Below are 15,103 nucleotides of genomic sequence, written 5' to 3'. Positions count from 1 at the left end.
TATACATGCTTCACAATACATCATGAATTATGACAGTAATAACAACATGCGTACTTTGGCATTGGGCGTCGAACATGTGATTATCATTATGACTTCATAGTTAAAGCCAGTCACCCACTACATAACGCACACACGTTACTGCGTCTATTTCACTAAGGCCAGGCATAGTGGGTGCCTGGCAAGTTCGACAAGATTTCATGCACTAAGTGCTTGAAGTACGCACTAGGGATTGGATCTCGCTATCGCGTTCAACTCCTTAAAGGCGTAGCTGAAGAATCTCTCAATTTTTAGGTCCGCATATTTAGCGGTAGCTTGCCTTCAGACATTCGAAGTGGATCACGTTCGCATGTCGAACTACGTATAAGTGCACATGCGCTGCGCATGTGTGCTTCGCTTAAGTGGTGGTCTGAGTCACGGTGGCACAGAAATTTTCGTAGTTATAGTTGACCGCAGTGCCCCGGTATACCATGTAATGCCAGCATCGCAAATGCCTTCTGCCATTTGATTTGCATTCTGAAAACCTCTGTTTGTTTTGTGCTTTCGAAGTTTCGTGGTTAACCTAAAACAGGCTAACGCTATAGATTCTAAAATGTACAAAGCATATAAAACAATACTTTACGAACTACAATTCATAACAAGAAATCGAATAAACACTGACGTAAACAACTAGCGGCGCTGTGTTTTTACAAGACAAGCAAAACAAACAAACAAAAACTTACTTCAGTGAGCAACTTCATTAATCTGCTCGGGCTAAAGCATTGACATTATTAAAATAATTGCCCTCATTTACTCACACTAACATACAGGGATGTTCCTTGAATGATTACAGGCGAGAGAGAAGTTCTGAGAGCGCTGTGAAGTCGGATGCACTTTCATCAGGCTTTGTGAAGACTAGACACTGAAAACAATCTGCATTATCTACATTAACTATTTTCTTCGCGCTTGACTAATCGTCACATCTATTGCGCACCTCTCCTTGCTCACTCAGTTGGTACATGGTGAATTAATTATATGAGTGAAAGCAACTTGGGCTTGTTGGCAGATGACGCTACTGCAATAGCGTGAACTTAAGGGAGCGTACGCAGAACTCAATAAATATAACACAAGTGCTACATGAACTGGCAGTCATTTTCTGCGGATGAAGAAGAATAACTTGAACGCAAGATACGAGGCCATAGTGACGAGATTCGCGAATATACTGAGGTGTTATAGAGCACGTTTAGGCAAAGTGAAGTTCATTTTTCGTACGGCACACGCACAGAAACAGGATCGATTCCTACGATAACTCGGCAAAGAAAGACATATGTTAAAGAAATGTTGGCTGGTTCTGTGTGCTCAGTCTTTCGTCCTATTAATGTGCATATCACTTGTGTATATATTGTTTTCCTCCATCAATTATTGTCTCACTTGTCCATGCACGACCTCCTTTAGTATTTAGTCTTGTATATCACAGACATACAAAAATAGCAAAAATGTAGACATCTTCATTTTGTTCTTTCTGGGCGAATTTTCACAGCACGTCTTTGAGTGAGCTCTTTCTTCCTGACCAGTTTCTGTCGGCGTCGTTTTCATGCGAAGCTGTTGTGGCCACACAGTATAGCCCGTCGTAACACAGACCTGCACACGCCAGAGCAAATGTGAAGTGCTAGCGATAACCTTAATGTCGCATCACCCGAGAACCAGGGACTTGTGTTTGAAAATTGACTCCACCAGCGTAATTTTATAGGCTTACAGAAACACATAGGTGTGATAGCGAACCTTGACGACGCTCGTATTGCCGAGATGGAGGGAAGAATTGGCATGGAGCATTCTACATAAACAGAATGCCTTTATAATAAGGAACTTAAGCAGCCATATAGTTTCCTGCGATCCTTAAGGAAGGGAAACAGTGCCCGTGCAGAATGTTAAAAGAGAGAAAAAAAGAAGAGAAACGCTGATTGCTCTCGCATTGTGTACCCAATGACCACGGGTCACTTCATTTACGACATAAGGGTATATACACTTGCAGAAGCGGAGGGAGAACACGGAGGATGGAGACTCCAGATCTCTTATCAGCAGCCCTGGGTGCTCCGGAATCCAACAGGAGGACGCGTCGCGCCCAGCAACCACACACGGGATCCCGTTGTTGGGCGGCCACGCGTTCAAAATCCCCCGCACCTGATGAACTACTTTCCTCCCGACATTAGAAAAGGGATCGAGCAGCACACGGCTTGGAAGGTGGCAGATGCTGCTCAAGCCATTGTATTTGCACGTGGATCCTAATCATCTTCTTTGAGCTGCGGACGTTAACACGTACCAAACGCGTATTAATTGCTTCATTCTTGGATGTTTTTGCATGTATTTCAACGAACAAAAGCGCTTATTGCCAAAAAAAAATCTGTTCGGATATTTTTCTCTTACTTTTCGTATATATAATATGGGATACACGCGTCGCCCGGGCGGCATGTAGCCCGCCGATGTTTCACTAGCGGGCCATGGCTGCACAAGTAACAAAATGTTTGTCGAATATACTGCGATTAATAAATATTTGTTCGAGTAGGCGACAGGAGTGAAATTGGTCTCAAGCACATTTGTGAGGCACCCCACGCGGCTGGTATATGTTGAAATAACCGCGGTGCAATATCTTTACATAACAATTATCATTCTAATTTGAGTCGAGCCGGAAGTCAGTATCGATATCTTTCTCGAATCCTGATGCCAAATGCACTTCAGAAATGATTACTGTTAAATGGCCGCTTCGGGTGACATTTTGTTCGAATATTTCTTCCCAGCTCATCAGCCTTCTTCACTGTCTCTAGCCTTGCGGGGCTAAGTTTCAGGACTGCGGCTTGCTGGCCGAGGCGACTGTGATACAATTTTAAAGCTATATAGTTATACTTCTTCGGGTACAAACCCAAGAAAAGGACTTCATGCATGCGTTTGATCTTGGAGCTAAAACACGCTTGTTCCTTCTTTTCCTGCTCACTCGTTCTGCGAGCCGGCGCGTGGATAGTCCTCAACTCTTGTCACGTGACTACCGCGCCGCGAACGGGGAAGGGAAATGGGTACAACGTACCACTTCTTGTCGAATTGTTGCGCTTAAGCGCGGGGCATCTCTGAGGCATGCATTCCACAGCAGTTGCTGCTATGGCTCGACAAGCATGGTTTAACCGCGTTCAACCACGGAATTCTGAATGCAAGTCAAAGATAGGTGAAAAATAGCTACTCGTCAATGAAAAGAACTGCTGAATTGAAATATCGTTATTTATATATGCCATTAAAGCTTAAAGAAAGAAAATTGACTATATCCGGAACAAGCTACAAGTTTAAAATGATTATGAGGTCATCCTGTCCGAGTTTCCCATCTTTAATATAACGTTGAAAGGACAAATGTTTGTATAAGTATTTTTTTTTTTTACTGCGGTGTCAAATATTCCCATAATAGCTGTTTTTTCGCGCTGCCGGCTTAGCTAACCACGCATCACAATTAGAAGCCGTAATCTGCAACCATAATTTCGTCATCACCATCTCCAAGTAGGGCAACGTATACAAGCCACCCCACACTTAATTCTCCTGTTTTCTCATCGCTGTCAACATGTTCTACCGGTATAACTCCGTTGTTCAGGAAAAGATAAATAATTTATTCTTGAAAGTGGTATATTTTTCCTTTATCGCTTTGTTTCCCACAACCAATACAGATGTGTAAGGAAGTATTTCTTTTTCGTGTATGTAATGACATTCTAGTGGAACACATCGAAAACCTGCAAAATTTAGCATTAGTTCTAGGAAACAACAAATGCCCACCTATGTGTGCGCGGTGAACACCAATTACGCTAGTTCCATCAGACTTCTCTTTTGTGCGTGGGAACTTTACCTGCCGAGAACTCTTGTTCAACGCAAAATTTTCATCATCTCACTACTTCCCATAATAACCCCCTTCATAAGTTAAACACGATTATTGGTGATTATAGCTACGTAGCAATATTATCACAATCATCACCACCATCTTAAACGTTCACATGGACGATCGCTAACGGCACTGAGCATTATCAACATCATCATTCATTACTGCCATCATCAGCACTTATTCCTCATGTTCAATAATTTCATCATCCGCATCGTTAACACCATTCATGGCTTGTTTGCGTGTCCACAGCGCTACTTCAACGTGGTCCTCATTATCGTTATCTTTGTTTATTGTCATTTACAAAGTGTTAATTGTTGCCTTAAAACTGAATGCCTTCATAATCAGCAGCGGCACTTTTCAACAGGCCTTTGCTTGTTGACGGCTCTGCTTCAACGCGCTAATCATCACTGTTCTCCTATTCGGAACATCTGCTTCCGCTAATCAAGTCGAAAATATAGCATGTATACCTTCATCGCCTAATCTACGCCCCAAATACAGCAAATCAATTCTACACCTGATTCCCAGGACCTCCCTTCTCAAACCATGGCCGTTCAGAGGGCCCGTGAGGACCCTGACCATCCCGAGTGGGCCTAGCCAGGTGACGCTGAGTTAACTCGTGTTGATAGTGAACCTACAAAAGTTGTTTTACTGGCTCACTTACATACATTGTAAAAGTTTTATTTACCTGTAATGTACATAATGTTTTGTGTAGAATCACTGGGAACTGAAGCGGGTCCTATAGAACTATTCGGTGTTTTATCAGCTTCTCACATGAACTCGCTGTGCCTGGCGGCCAGAAACGCACAAGCCGCAGCGGCAACTCACCTTACAAAACTTTGGTGGTTCGCAGAGAAAGAAAACTTACACAAAAACAAAATAAACCAATATTTTTTGAATAAAACCAAACAATTTAAAACTTATGAATTTGGGGTGAAGTTATTGAAAAAATTGCCGGCATACAGCTTAACGAGCGATTTGTGAAGCATGCTACTTTTCTGTGCGCACGTACTGCTCTTTGTTCACAGAAATCGACACATACATGTTTCTTATAAAAAATTCGGAATCTAGAGTAACATTTCAAATCAATCTTTTACGTGAACATACCGTCACGCACGAAGTCAAACTCTTTCCTTCAAAGACGTGTGGCACATACCCGTAAATTATTGTCTCGGTAAGCGGGTATGAGCCAGAGGTGATAAACAGTTTGTTTCTAAATTGACTGGGCGAGACCTGACATTGGTAGTTTAAATTCGTTCACACGATGAATACAGAAAATAAATGTCATGGTCCCAGCAGAAATGGAACGCAGGAATGCTGCATGGCAATCAAGTAGTCTACCACGCAAAAACACATATTCGGCTTTTCCTGTATACGTTCAAGGTCGGGTATGTAGTTAAAAAGGCAATTATTTGGAAAAATTTAAGTAATTGAAGAAGGGGCGACTTGCGAAGGCTACGCATTCTCATTTTGGTAAGTGAAACATCGCGAATATGAACACGTTGTATACAATACTTCACTTCGCGGTTACTGCGTGCCGCATTGTTGTGCCACGGTCAAATTGGTCGTGCCACGTTCTTGGCCATGTGCGATGCTTTTCTGCTGTCATTGAGAACTAAGCATGCGCGCGTATTACCTTCGTGCTCCGTTTCGAACTTGTGTTCAGGACACCGAGTCGACAGGAGTGGTTTCTTTCACAGCAGAGCTGTTACTCTCGCCGTTTGTCCGGTTCATAGTCTAGGCAAGAAATTATCATCATAATGATGACGCGGCCACGTCAAGTCAAGTTCAGCATAGTTGTGCCTAGTTAAGCCAAGCTTATTAAGCTCAGTTGAGAATGGTAGTGCCTAATGGGCTAAGCACAAATAAGCTAACCAAATCAACGCCTTTAATTCTCTGAGCTTAGATTACAGTTTGCCCATTCACACCGAGCTCGGCAAAGTGAGCCGAGGTAATCTCAAGTAGGACCAATTAAGACGGTCTGGTTAGGGCTAATAAAGCTTAAGAACGAATAAAGCCTTCGTTCACTAAAAGTGACACTTAATGAAAACAAAGCTACTATTGGGCAAGCTTGTCCTATTTAACTAATTACTCTATCAAAATATATCCAGACGAACTCGGACTAAGATGTATTCCAATCTCTATGAAGCATCAAATATGCAAATTAGGCAGGTTATTTAGCGTCAGTTAGGCAATTAATCTGATTATGAAAAGTATGCTGCTAGAAGCTGTTAATTCCAAGTGAATCGCAATGGAAGCTGATTTTGCCCGGCCAATTCTCGTAATTTACGATGTGAAGACGGAAGCACTTCATGCATCGGCAAGTAAATGCACGTGAGCCTATCTATAGACAAGCCAGAACCAGACAAATGCCGACCAGCTCTGCTCTGCCCCAGCCATGAGAAACTCGGTGTAAGATTCGCAATTTTTTAAAGCAATCTGTATTCCACAGATCTGTCCAACATAATTTTTTCATTCTTTCAACATATACAGTGTAACAACCTTCATAGATGTTACGTAAACAATGCTTATATGTATGAAAAACCAAGAGGCATTATGCAGCATGAAATAACTTGAGTCATTGGTCTTATTCAATTTCATTGGTGTTGCAGCACGTATTTCGCCTTGTCAGCATGCCACGTGGTTAATTGATCTGCATGAGAGTTTTTCGTTGGTTCGTTACAAAAAACATTTATGCGCAGCAGCTTTAGCATGTACTTTTGATCAGATATTTTAAAGTAAAATCAATAAATGCTACTGTTTCTTCTTATTTTGTGACTTTTCTAGGAAATACACATATCAGAAATTCAACTCATTTGAAGAGAATTTTTGCCATATTTCTGTCAAAAAATGTAAATATTTGCGCATTTTCGCGGGTAATTTACAAGTTCTGGATTTTCCCGAGCCAAAGCCACGATGTTAGAAAAGGGCATGCAGTAGGTGGTTGGAACTCCGGATGAATTCAGACGACCTGTAGTTATTTACCGTGCAGATACATATAGGTTCACTGGCGTTGTATATATTTTAAATCAAAATGCTCAAGCAGTGACCGTAAACAGAACCCGTGCCCTAGAAATTAGCAGGTCGAAACCTTACATTCTAAGCCAGTGCGGTGGGTGCATCCTGGGATACTGTAACTGTTTCAACGCCAAAACATTATGCGCACCGTGAAGTGAAAAATCCCGTGACAGGCGCCAACATCCGACAACAACAAGATGCACGTGACCAAGTGATGAGGTCACGTTTCGTGGTCAATGAACACGGACGGTATCCACAACCAAAACGTCCACTTTTCACAATTTTAAAGTACCGGACTAGCCCACTACAAGCTGTGAGATTGCTTGACATTAAGAAGCTTTACTTGCATAATGTGAATAAGTGATGATTGAAGGCGACAATGTCACGTTGCATAAATGTCCATATAGCTGAGACGCCCACACACAACATCGTTTTGCGTCAAGCTAGCTCTGTACACAATATTTTTACGCTTTTCCGCACCATCATTGACAGTATAACAGTGAGCCGGGTACGTTTGTCGGCTCCTCTCGGGCACTTTTGCCCCTAGTTCACACTGAAGCATCTGCTTTTTACAGCGGCCCGAATTCCTCAGTGCCGCCGAAACGCAGCGTCGTTCGCACTGGACGCGCCCCACGCCGCCGAAAATGCCATCTACCACGATGCGAACGCCGGATGGATGCGCTGTCACCCGGTTGTTGTCGTGTCTCGCAAACGCCACTACACTATTTTCGGTGGTCCAGACTTTGATAATTCTCGTACACAGGAAGAAAGCAGAAACAGTACTGCTTAGTTTTCTGGCAAGTCGCTGTCTTGTATTGCATAGAGAACAGAAAAACCTTCCGACGCCAGCAGCGTTCATGGGTTCGTCTTGCTGTGCAAGACCGTAAGAAGATCGGTCACTCCAACGACAAGCTCGGTTATTTCTTCCATGAAATAGAGGCGCGAAGTAGGCACATAGTGGTTTAAACTCCCATTTTTGACAACGTTTAGTTACGTGCACTGCGACATGAGAAGCGAGTAGGGCTTGGCTGCCATTTTTCGAAATTTCTTGACTAGCGCTCCTATCGGTCCGCAGCGACCGATTCGGCGGCAGACGCCGCGATAATTGGTCCGAGAATGATCGGCGTGGAGAGGGTCCTTTTAGCGGATCTCACCGCCGCCGAATCGGATGTGGCACACTTTAGGCGGCTGGAATGCTCATTGTGAACGCGCCATTAGAGTGTCCCGCATTTACTACGCAACCTGCATAGCCAATTGAGGTGTGTATGCTAATTTAGCATTATCCACTGATCATATACTCTAGCGTGCAAGCCTAAAGACTGCCTGTTTCCAAAAAGGTGTGCTGCTCAATACATCCAGGCTCATCAGTTCTTGCTAACTTTTCTGCATACAAAAAGTTTGACCTCCCGTTTGGGTACACGTTTCCGCGTTCTAGCTCCATTTTTGTCTAAGACGCCATGTTTAGTTTACTTCATATTTCTGTATCTTTGCTGTTCTAACTTGTTTCCTTTGTTCTTTTTCTTCCCGTCTTGCAAGAGCTTCAGGAAGATGTTCTTTGCGCTGATTGTACCCAACAGGGTCACATCGTTGTTGCGCATTGATATGAATAAACATACTACTACTACTACTACTAATATTATTATAAGGCACTGTAAATAAACTGTACCATAGTGCCAAGTGAAGGCGTTTATTATTCTAGTACAGCTGTTTGGTTTTTCCCAAGCAGTTTACAAACGTACTCGAGGTCTATGTGACCTTTTTTGTTTCGAAGTCAGACCTGGTACACTCGTCTTCCTGTACTTATTGTATTAGTGATGTCGTCTAGTATACTAGAAAAGCTTTCTTGATGGTTTTGTCAAACTGCTCTGCCTATACAACTTTAGCGAAACTGGTCAAGGTACAAACTATTGATATTAGCGTCAAAAGACGACCATGTATCCTTTGTCAGCATTCGATACGGTTAAAAATGTGGGATTGCAACATGGTTACATCAAAAAATTTCGAAGTCTATATATTTTCATCGTGCAGCCGCACCGGTAAAAATAATCCGTCCATAATTTCCTTAGAGAGCTACGTGATGGCATAATTTTAAGGCAGCAATATGCATAGTAAAATTTCACCATGCTCTTCTCTTTCATGTAACGTTGCTTTCGCTCGAAAAACGTGCGGAGTCTTATTGTTTGTACCGCTTGCCAGCGTTTGCAACAGCCTAGTTTTAAAGGCCCGTCCCGTGATCATCCAAACGCGTGTTTCGCAGCACCAGAATTAGCTCATATCATCGTTCTTCAGATACCTTCATATCACTTTACTCAGAGTAACTTGTCTGCTTGTTCTAGCCCACGTGGTGTCTGTTATCACGCCCGGCAGTACTCGCCTAACGGGGCTAGCAACAAGTCCACTTTGGAAATTAATAAATATAATAGCGGTGAAAGTGCACGTGTTCTGTTTTGCGCTATGTTTAGATCAGTTGCGCTGATAGAAGTGAGTCTAAATGAAAGCATTTTGCTCACCGTGGTGTGCTTGCGGATCACTACTATAAGAAGACGACGATGCATGGTGAAGAATAACAATGAAACACATCATTCTAATTCACACTGTAACGACCTATAGCAAATAAATATTTCAGACTATATCCCAGATCGAGTAAGAGCCAATGATCTCAGGAGCATAATCGCCATCGTCATTGTGGTCAACGTGCACGTTCAGTGAAAGCCTCATGGCACGAGTTTTCCTGTCGATTGCTGGGCCAACGCTTCTGGTCAGAAGATCCCCGTTCTTCCCTGTTACCAAGAGCGTGCCGTTCTGCTCGAAGCTCTCTTCGACTACCCGTCGATCTCGACCACTGGTCTACGACGAGAGAGAGTCATGCAAGCTTTTTGTTCGACACACGTTTCTCTGGTGAGCCTAACTGCATGGTATGGTGGCTCGGCCGAGCCGGTTATCCATGAACTTAGCTTGTGTTAGCGCAGCACATATGAAAAAAAAAAGAGGAAAGACGACAGAGGCGTCTAGAAAGGTTAGCGCCTACCTTTCTAGATGTCTCTGTCGTCTTTCCCCTTTTCATTTTCATATGTGCCGCGCTATCACAAGCTAAGTTCATGCCTAACTGCATCTTCTCCATGATCTTATTGGTAGACGCAGGGACCATAGTCTTTTTTTTTTTGTCGAGTGATCACAGCTGATTGATGCAATATTGAAGCTGACTCTCAATTTACATTAATTACGTAATGGCGCCGTAGAAGCGTGGCTTCATTTTAATCGGGTTGATTTGACGCGTCCCACGGCATGGCTTGATATCAACATAAATATAAGTGCTTCGAGTATAGCGTTCAGTCAAATTCACATCGCCTTGCGCACCATGACTGGGATAAAAAAGGACGAGCAGACAGCACTTTTCTGACCCTTTCGTGAAGCACTACGCCAATGGCTCATGAATTCTGACCAAATAGCCTGGCATGAGCGTTCTGTCAAACTTGGGAAATAATAATTTTCCACAATACAAAACGGAAGCCCGAGATCTCATTCCACGAAATATTTGAGCAATTTATCTTGCCTCGATGTGTACGGTAGAATAACTTTTACTTTTATTTCGTTTGCCAGTTCTATTTAATTTTCGTTTGAGCCTACACTATGCGATAAAACGTTGTACGCAATAGATGCGTATATGTAGCAGCCGCGCACCTTTCCCATATCTTCTAGCCCAGAGTGTTCTGCCAAGCTCAGCACTGCAGTGTGGCCTTGTCAAAACAACTGCTTATAAAAGCACTTGCTGTCTCTATGTAGTCAGAGGCGCGCACAGTGTTCCTCATTAAGCGCAACTTTTCACCACAGCGCCCCACCCACCTCTTTATTGGTTGTGTCCAAAGTACAACATGATTGACAATGGAGAAATAAATAAAACGAACCCATGACGAGCTTCTCCCAATGACACTTTTTTTGTCGCCCGCTGTCTTGATACAAAGATGGTAAGCAAGCCGTCTTCGGTATGGAACATCCGTGACCTTCCGCCGCCAATATCGTCGAAAAACCTGCGCAACCATAACTGAGTCAAAGCGAAAAGCAGATTTTTGCGCCCCCTTCTCTCGTAATCAGGGGGGGGGGGGGGAGGAGCGGTTTTTTTTACACATCCTCGTGCGCACGCAACATGGGGTCAAAGTCTGTGCTTAACGTGCATTCTTTGATCCTTCTGGATGAATATTCGTTTGCAAAAGTACATATAATATCCAAATATCTGCTTACGTCATTTCTTCTAATAATCGCTACCACTTAGCTTGTGTACCTAACAAGTCTATATGTATCAACTTTGGGAAGTATTATTACTGAAATGTGCTAAATTTTCCCCTACATCTTCATTTTTTTGGGCCCTCAACTTTTTTTCACCCTTGTTATTCGAGAACATTAAGTGCCGAAATTCTGAGGTGGCATCACCTGCCACTTTCTCCTTAGTATGTCTCTTTCCTTTCATTTGATTGCTCTTATTCTGGGCTCTTAGTTAGGGTAAGATGAAAATTCAGGCAATTTGAGATGTCTAATGAATAAAACTAGGTTGAGTGTAAACTTCCACAGTCAAACCTATTTTCTTCCGCCCCATAACGTAACGCTGTAGAACTTGATTTCTTCGCTTGCTTGTCCTAATCCACAAACATCGTAGTGGCATATAAACTACCTGCACAGTAAATTTCTTGTATAACTTAGCCAAAGGTTGTTTGTTAATACTATGTCCGCAATAAGTCGGGGCTCAGTTCTATCGCTGCTTTGTATGGTCTTGGCTACGCCTTGACCGATGATGTGTGCAACACGCCCAGGGACCAAAGCCTCAACCCACCGGCATTGTCGGCATCCCCGCGGGCCTGCTCTTAACCTGGAGTCCGCCTAGCACGGCTCAAGCACGCACGCAGCTCAACTTGGTGTGCAAGAAGTGGCGCAAGAAAGGCTACTTGGTCGTCGACACCATTTCCTTCGTTGGTCTGGACAAAGCACGTTTCTCCAAGTGGCTGCAACACCAGTAAGCACTAAGTTATACAGGATGTTTTTCACTCACTGTGAATGATAAAAATATCTGCGTTGGGATGTTATCCTCGAGTTTGTCTTGCACACAGATGCACATCCACTGCGATTCAGCAGTAAACAAGCTTCACCGAAATCGTCCCGTTTGCTAAGCAGTCGTTTGCATGGAGGCTGGCAAAATCGGAGTGTATCTCGCGAAATCACGTTGAAATGACAGTTTCGTCGAAAGCGATCGTCTCGAAATGTGTCATTGGACACGCCGATGCATTTTATACACTCAAGAATGAAGATTAGTTCACACCTGTGACTAGTAGCGGTCGAACGAATAAGTTAGTCACAATGTGACTGGTCGCAAAAAGAGGCTTTGGTCTCAAAGTGACTGCTTCCACTCACTCGCATGCTGCTTGATTTTTCAGTGCAGAGATTGCAGTGGCAAACTGCTAAACCAATCACCCGCGTAAGAAAATGACGTCAGCTAAATTAGCGGGCTGTGGGAATGCGAACCGTATGCAAGTAAATGTGCACACACAAATGCAAACATCCGTCGCCTGAAGTCAATTTTGCTCGCTTGTCGCAAATGTGAGTAGTATTTGCCGAAATGGCACCGGTGCATCACCTGGCGTTCTTAATTTTTAAGGGCGAGACACTTTAATTGGCGGGAAATATGAGCGCGAAAATCAGATTCCCAAAAGGAGAGGATAAGACGGGTGCTACCTTCATCTAAATTTATTTGAGGCATAACCTGCAAATATAACAAGAAAAGCACACATGCACTCACGGTAAATTGCTTACATATAGTCTAACACTTTTTCACTTACAAACACTTATTGAGGTATTCTGCTTCCACCTTCCAAACCTTCTTCAATGTGTCACTGACACACATGCCCCCTCGCTTCTCGATATGATACACTTCAATCAACTCCCTTGAAAACTTAATCTTACCTCTACCCATAATCTTCATTTCACAGTTTCGGCTCCGCACCCCACAACTTGCTCAATGCTCTGCCAAGTTAGTACCTCCATGCTCAAGTGTGAATGATCCACCATACGGTCATGAATGCATTGACTCATCTGGCCTATATATGACTCACCACATGTCAACAGAATTTTATAAAAAAAACCGTGCAGCAATTAACGAACTTCACGCTATGATTTTAGAGCAAAAACTGTTATGAGATCACAAGGCCCGTCACGCGCGGCGCCGCAGTTGTCCGCCGCCGCCAGTGTGCGTTAACCGCTATCGCAAGAAATAAAACAAAAATCTCAAATTAAAATACCAAAGACACGTGATGACATAGTGGTATAAAAACCCGAGTTTACTGCGTGCCAGCCCAGTATTCTACCGCTGAGCCACGCCGGTGCTTGGGACTTGTTGGCAAACTTGCCCTAGGCAAGTTTCATGTCCGGAAATGAATCGTGTTATTATGAGTAATGAAACGTTTTAGAACAGCAAAAAAAAAACAACCAGGCGCCACACAATACGAATAGCGTAACTATTGGGTCGTCCAATGCCCAAGCACATCAGAAAAAAATTGTTCTTCATCACATATTAACTGTGGCGCATACCCACTTCCGGCATAATTGTTCATCATCGTCAGCCACTGCATGCAACACAAAATTGGCACAAAATCCGCTGCAAGTGTTTAGCGGATATCACGCTTCTCCGAAAAAAGACGAAGGATAGCATAGTGAATGGTGGCCTATTACACAAAATTTATCATTATTTATGGCGTAGTGGGTAACCAGGATGTGTACTTCTAGTATTTACACACAGAGTGTTTAGAAAAGGCTCTGAAAAGCCACTCTTCGTGCTCTATCGCTGGGACTGTGCTGCGCGTTCCGCGCAGGCCTGGCGATTTTTATCTGACAACCTTTTTTTTTTCTACACCACGAGAAAGAAACGAGCGCAAACTGGGCCAGCGTCTTTGGAGCGGGGCACACCACTGGCACCTTATAACAGTTTTGCTACTTTATTTCACGTCGTGCACAGCCTTATGAACGTACGGCACCACGACAGGCTTGACCGATGTCCTTTCTAGGGCACTTATGTGAATGTCTCTTTTTTTGCGGCCAGAATTCTCATCAGTTATGCACCATCTCGCTGAATTTCAAGTTTTATTGAGAGCACTTTGAGGGTCCAGGCTGTAGTATGCTGTCGTTGTCTCTTGGCGTAACACAGGTAAAAGCACACACACACACTCACACACACACACACACACACACACACACACACACACACACACACACACACGCACACGCACACGCACACGCACACGCACACGCACGCACGCACGCACGCACGCACACACACACACACACACACACACATATATATATATATATATATTGTCACGTCACTCCAGGGGGTGTCGACAACATTTACTGACGTCTGAGCAACAGGGCTCTAACCAAGCGCGTCGGTTGGGCTTGTTTGCCAGAGCGAGGGCCCACGTGCACTTCTTTCTTCTCTGTGGTGTGGGCCTTCACCTTGGCATACGACCCACTACTAGAAAGAGGTGGCAATATTCCCCCTCAACAAAAAAAAAAAAGAGCATCGTCCCGATGCTGCAAAGTTATTGAAAAAAAACCAAAACAAAGTAGTTTAAACAATGAAAAAGGGCACCAATAATGAAATGTTAGACGCGATAAGTTCACCAATGATGAGGCAATTGTCGGAGCACAAATAAAAAAACACAGGAAAAGTGGTCTTTTAGGAACGCGCAAAATAGGGCTTCATGCGCACCACGTGAACTATGTCAGAGGTCGGTTGTTTTCGTTGTACCCATCGTGACGACGTAGCGTCCGGAACCACTTCGTAGTTTACGTCGCTCACGCGGCGCAATACTTTATACGGACCGAAGTATCTGCTGAGCAACTTTTCGGAGAGGCCACGGCGTCGAACAGGGGTCCAAATCCAAACTTGGTCTCCCGGTCTGTAAGATACGTCATTGTGACGCATATTGTAACGTCGTGCATCAACCTGTTGCTGCTGACCAATGTGTAGCCGGGCGAGCTGGCGAGTTTCCTCGGCACGCTCTGCAAATTCTTCTGCGTCAGTTGTTAATTGATCGGCGCCTTCACAAGGAAGCATCGCATCCAGCATCGTCTGAACTTCGCGGCCGTAGAGAAGGCGAAACGGTGTAAATCGGGTTGTTTCTTGAACGGCGGTGTTATAAGCGAACGTCACATAAGGCA

At 43.8% G+C, this 15,103-nt stretch overlaps 2 protein-coding genes across 2 annotated transcripts in view; one reads left to right on the top strand and one right to left on the bottom strand.

Moving 5' to 3' along the window:
* Lim3 (Lim3 homeobox protein) overlaps nt 1-15,103 on the bottom strand; it is a 303,916-nt gene that overhangs the window by 97,876 nt on the left and 190,937 nt on the right. The gene's annotated exons all lie outside the window — the stretch shown is intronic.
* Nucleotides 1-15,103, top strand: part of LOC119162377 (uncharacterized) — a 297,639-nt gene that overhangs the window by 270,314 nt on the left and 12,222 nt on the right. Inside the window, exon 7 of the mRNA XM_075879424.1 lies at nt 11,707-11,906. Within this exon, the coding sequence (XP_075735539.1) occupies nt 11,707-11,906 (200 nt within the window). The remainder of the gene's footprint in view (nt 1-11,706; nt 11,907-15,103) is intronic.

This window comes from Rhipicephalus microplus, chromosome X (assembly GCF_043290135.1).
Source record: "Rhipicephalus microplus isolate Deutch F79 chromosome X, USDA_Rmic, whole genome shotgun sequence".
NCBI classification, from domain to species: domain Eukaryota; kingdom Metazoa; phylum Arthropoda; class Arachnida; order Ixodida; family Ixodidae; genus Rhipicephalus; species Rhipicephalus microplus.
The sequence above is the reverse complement of the archived record's forward strand: the minus strand, read 5'-3'. Positions and strand labels throughout refer to the sequence as shown.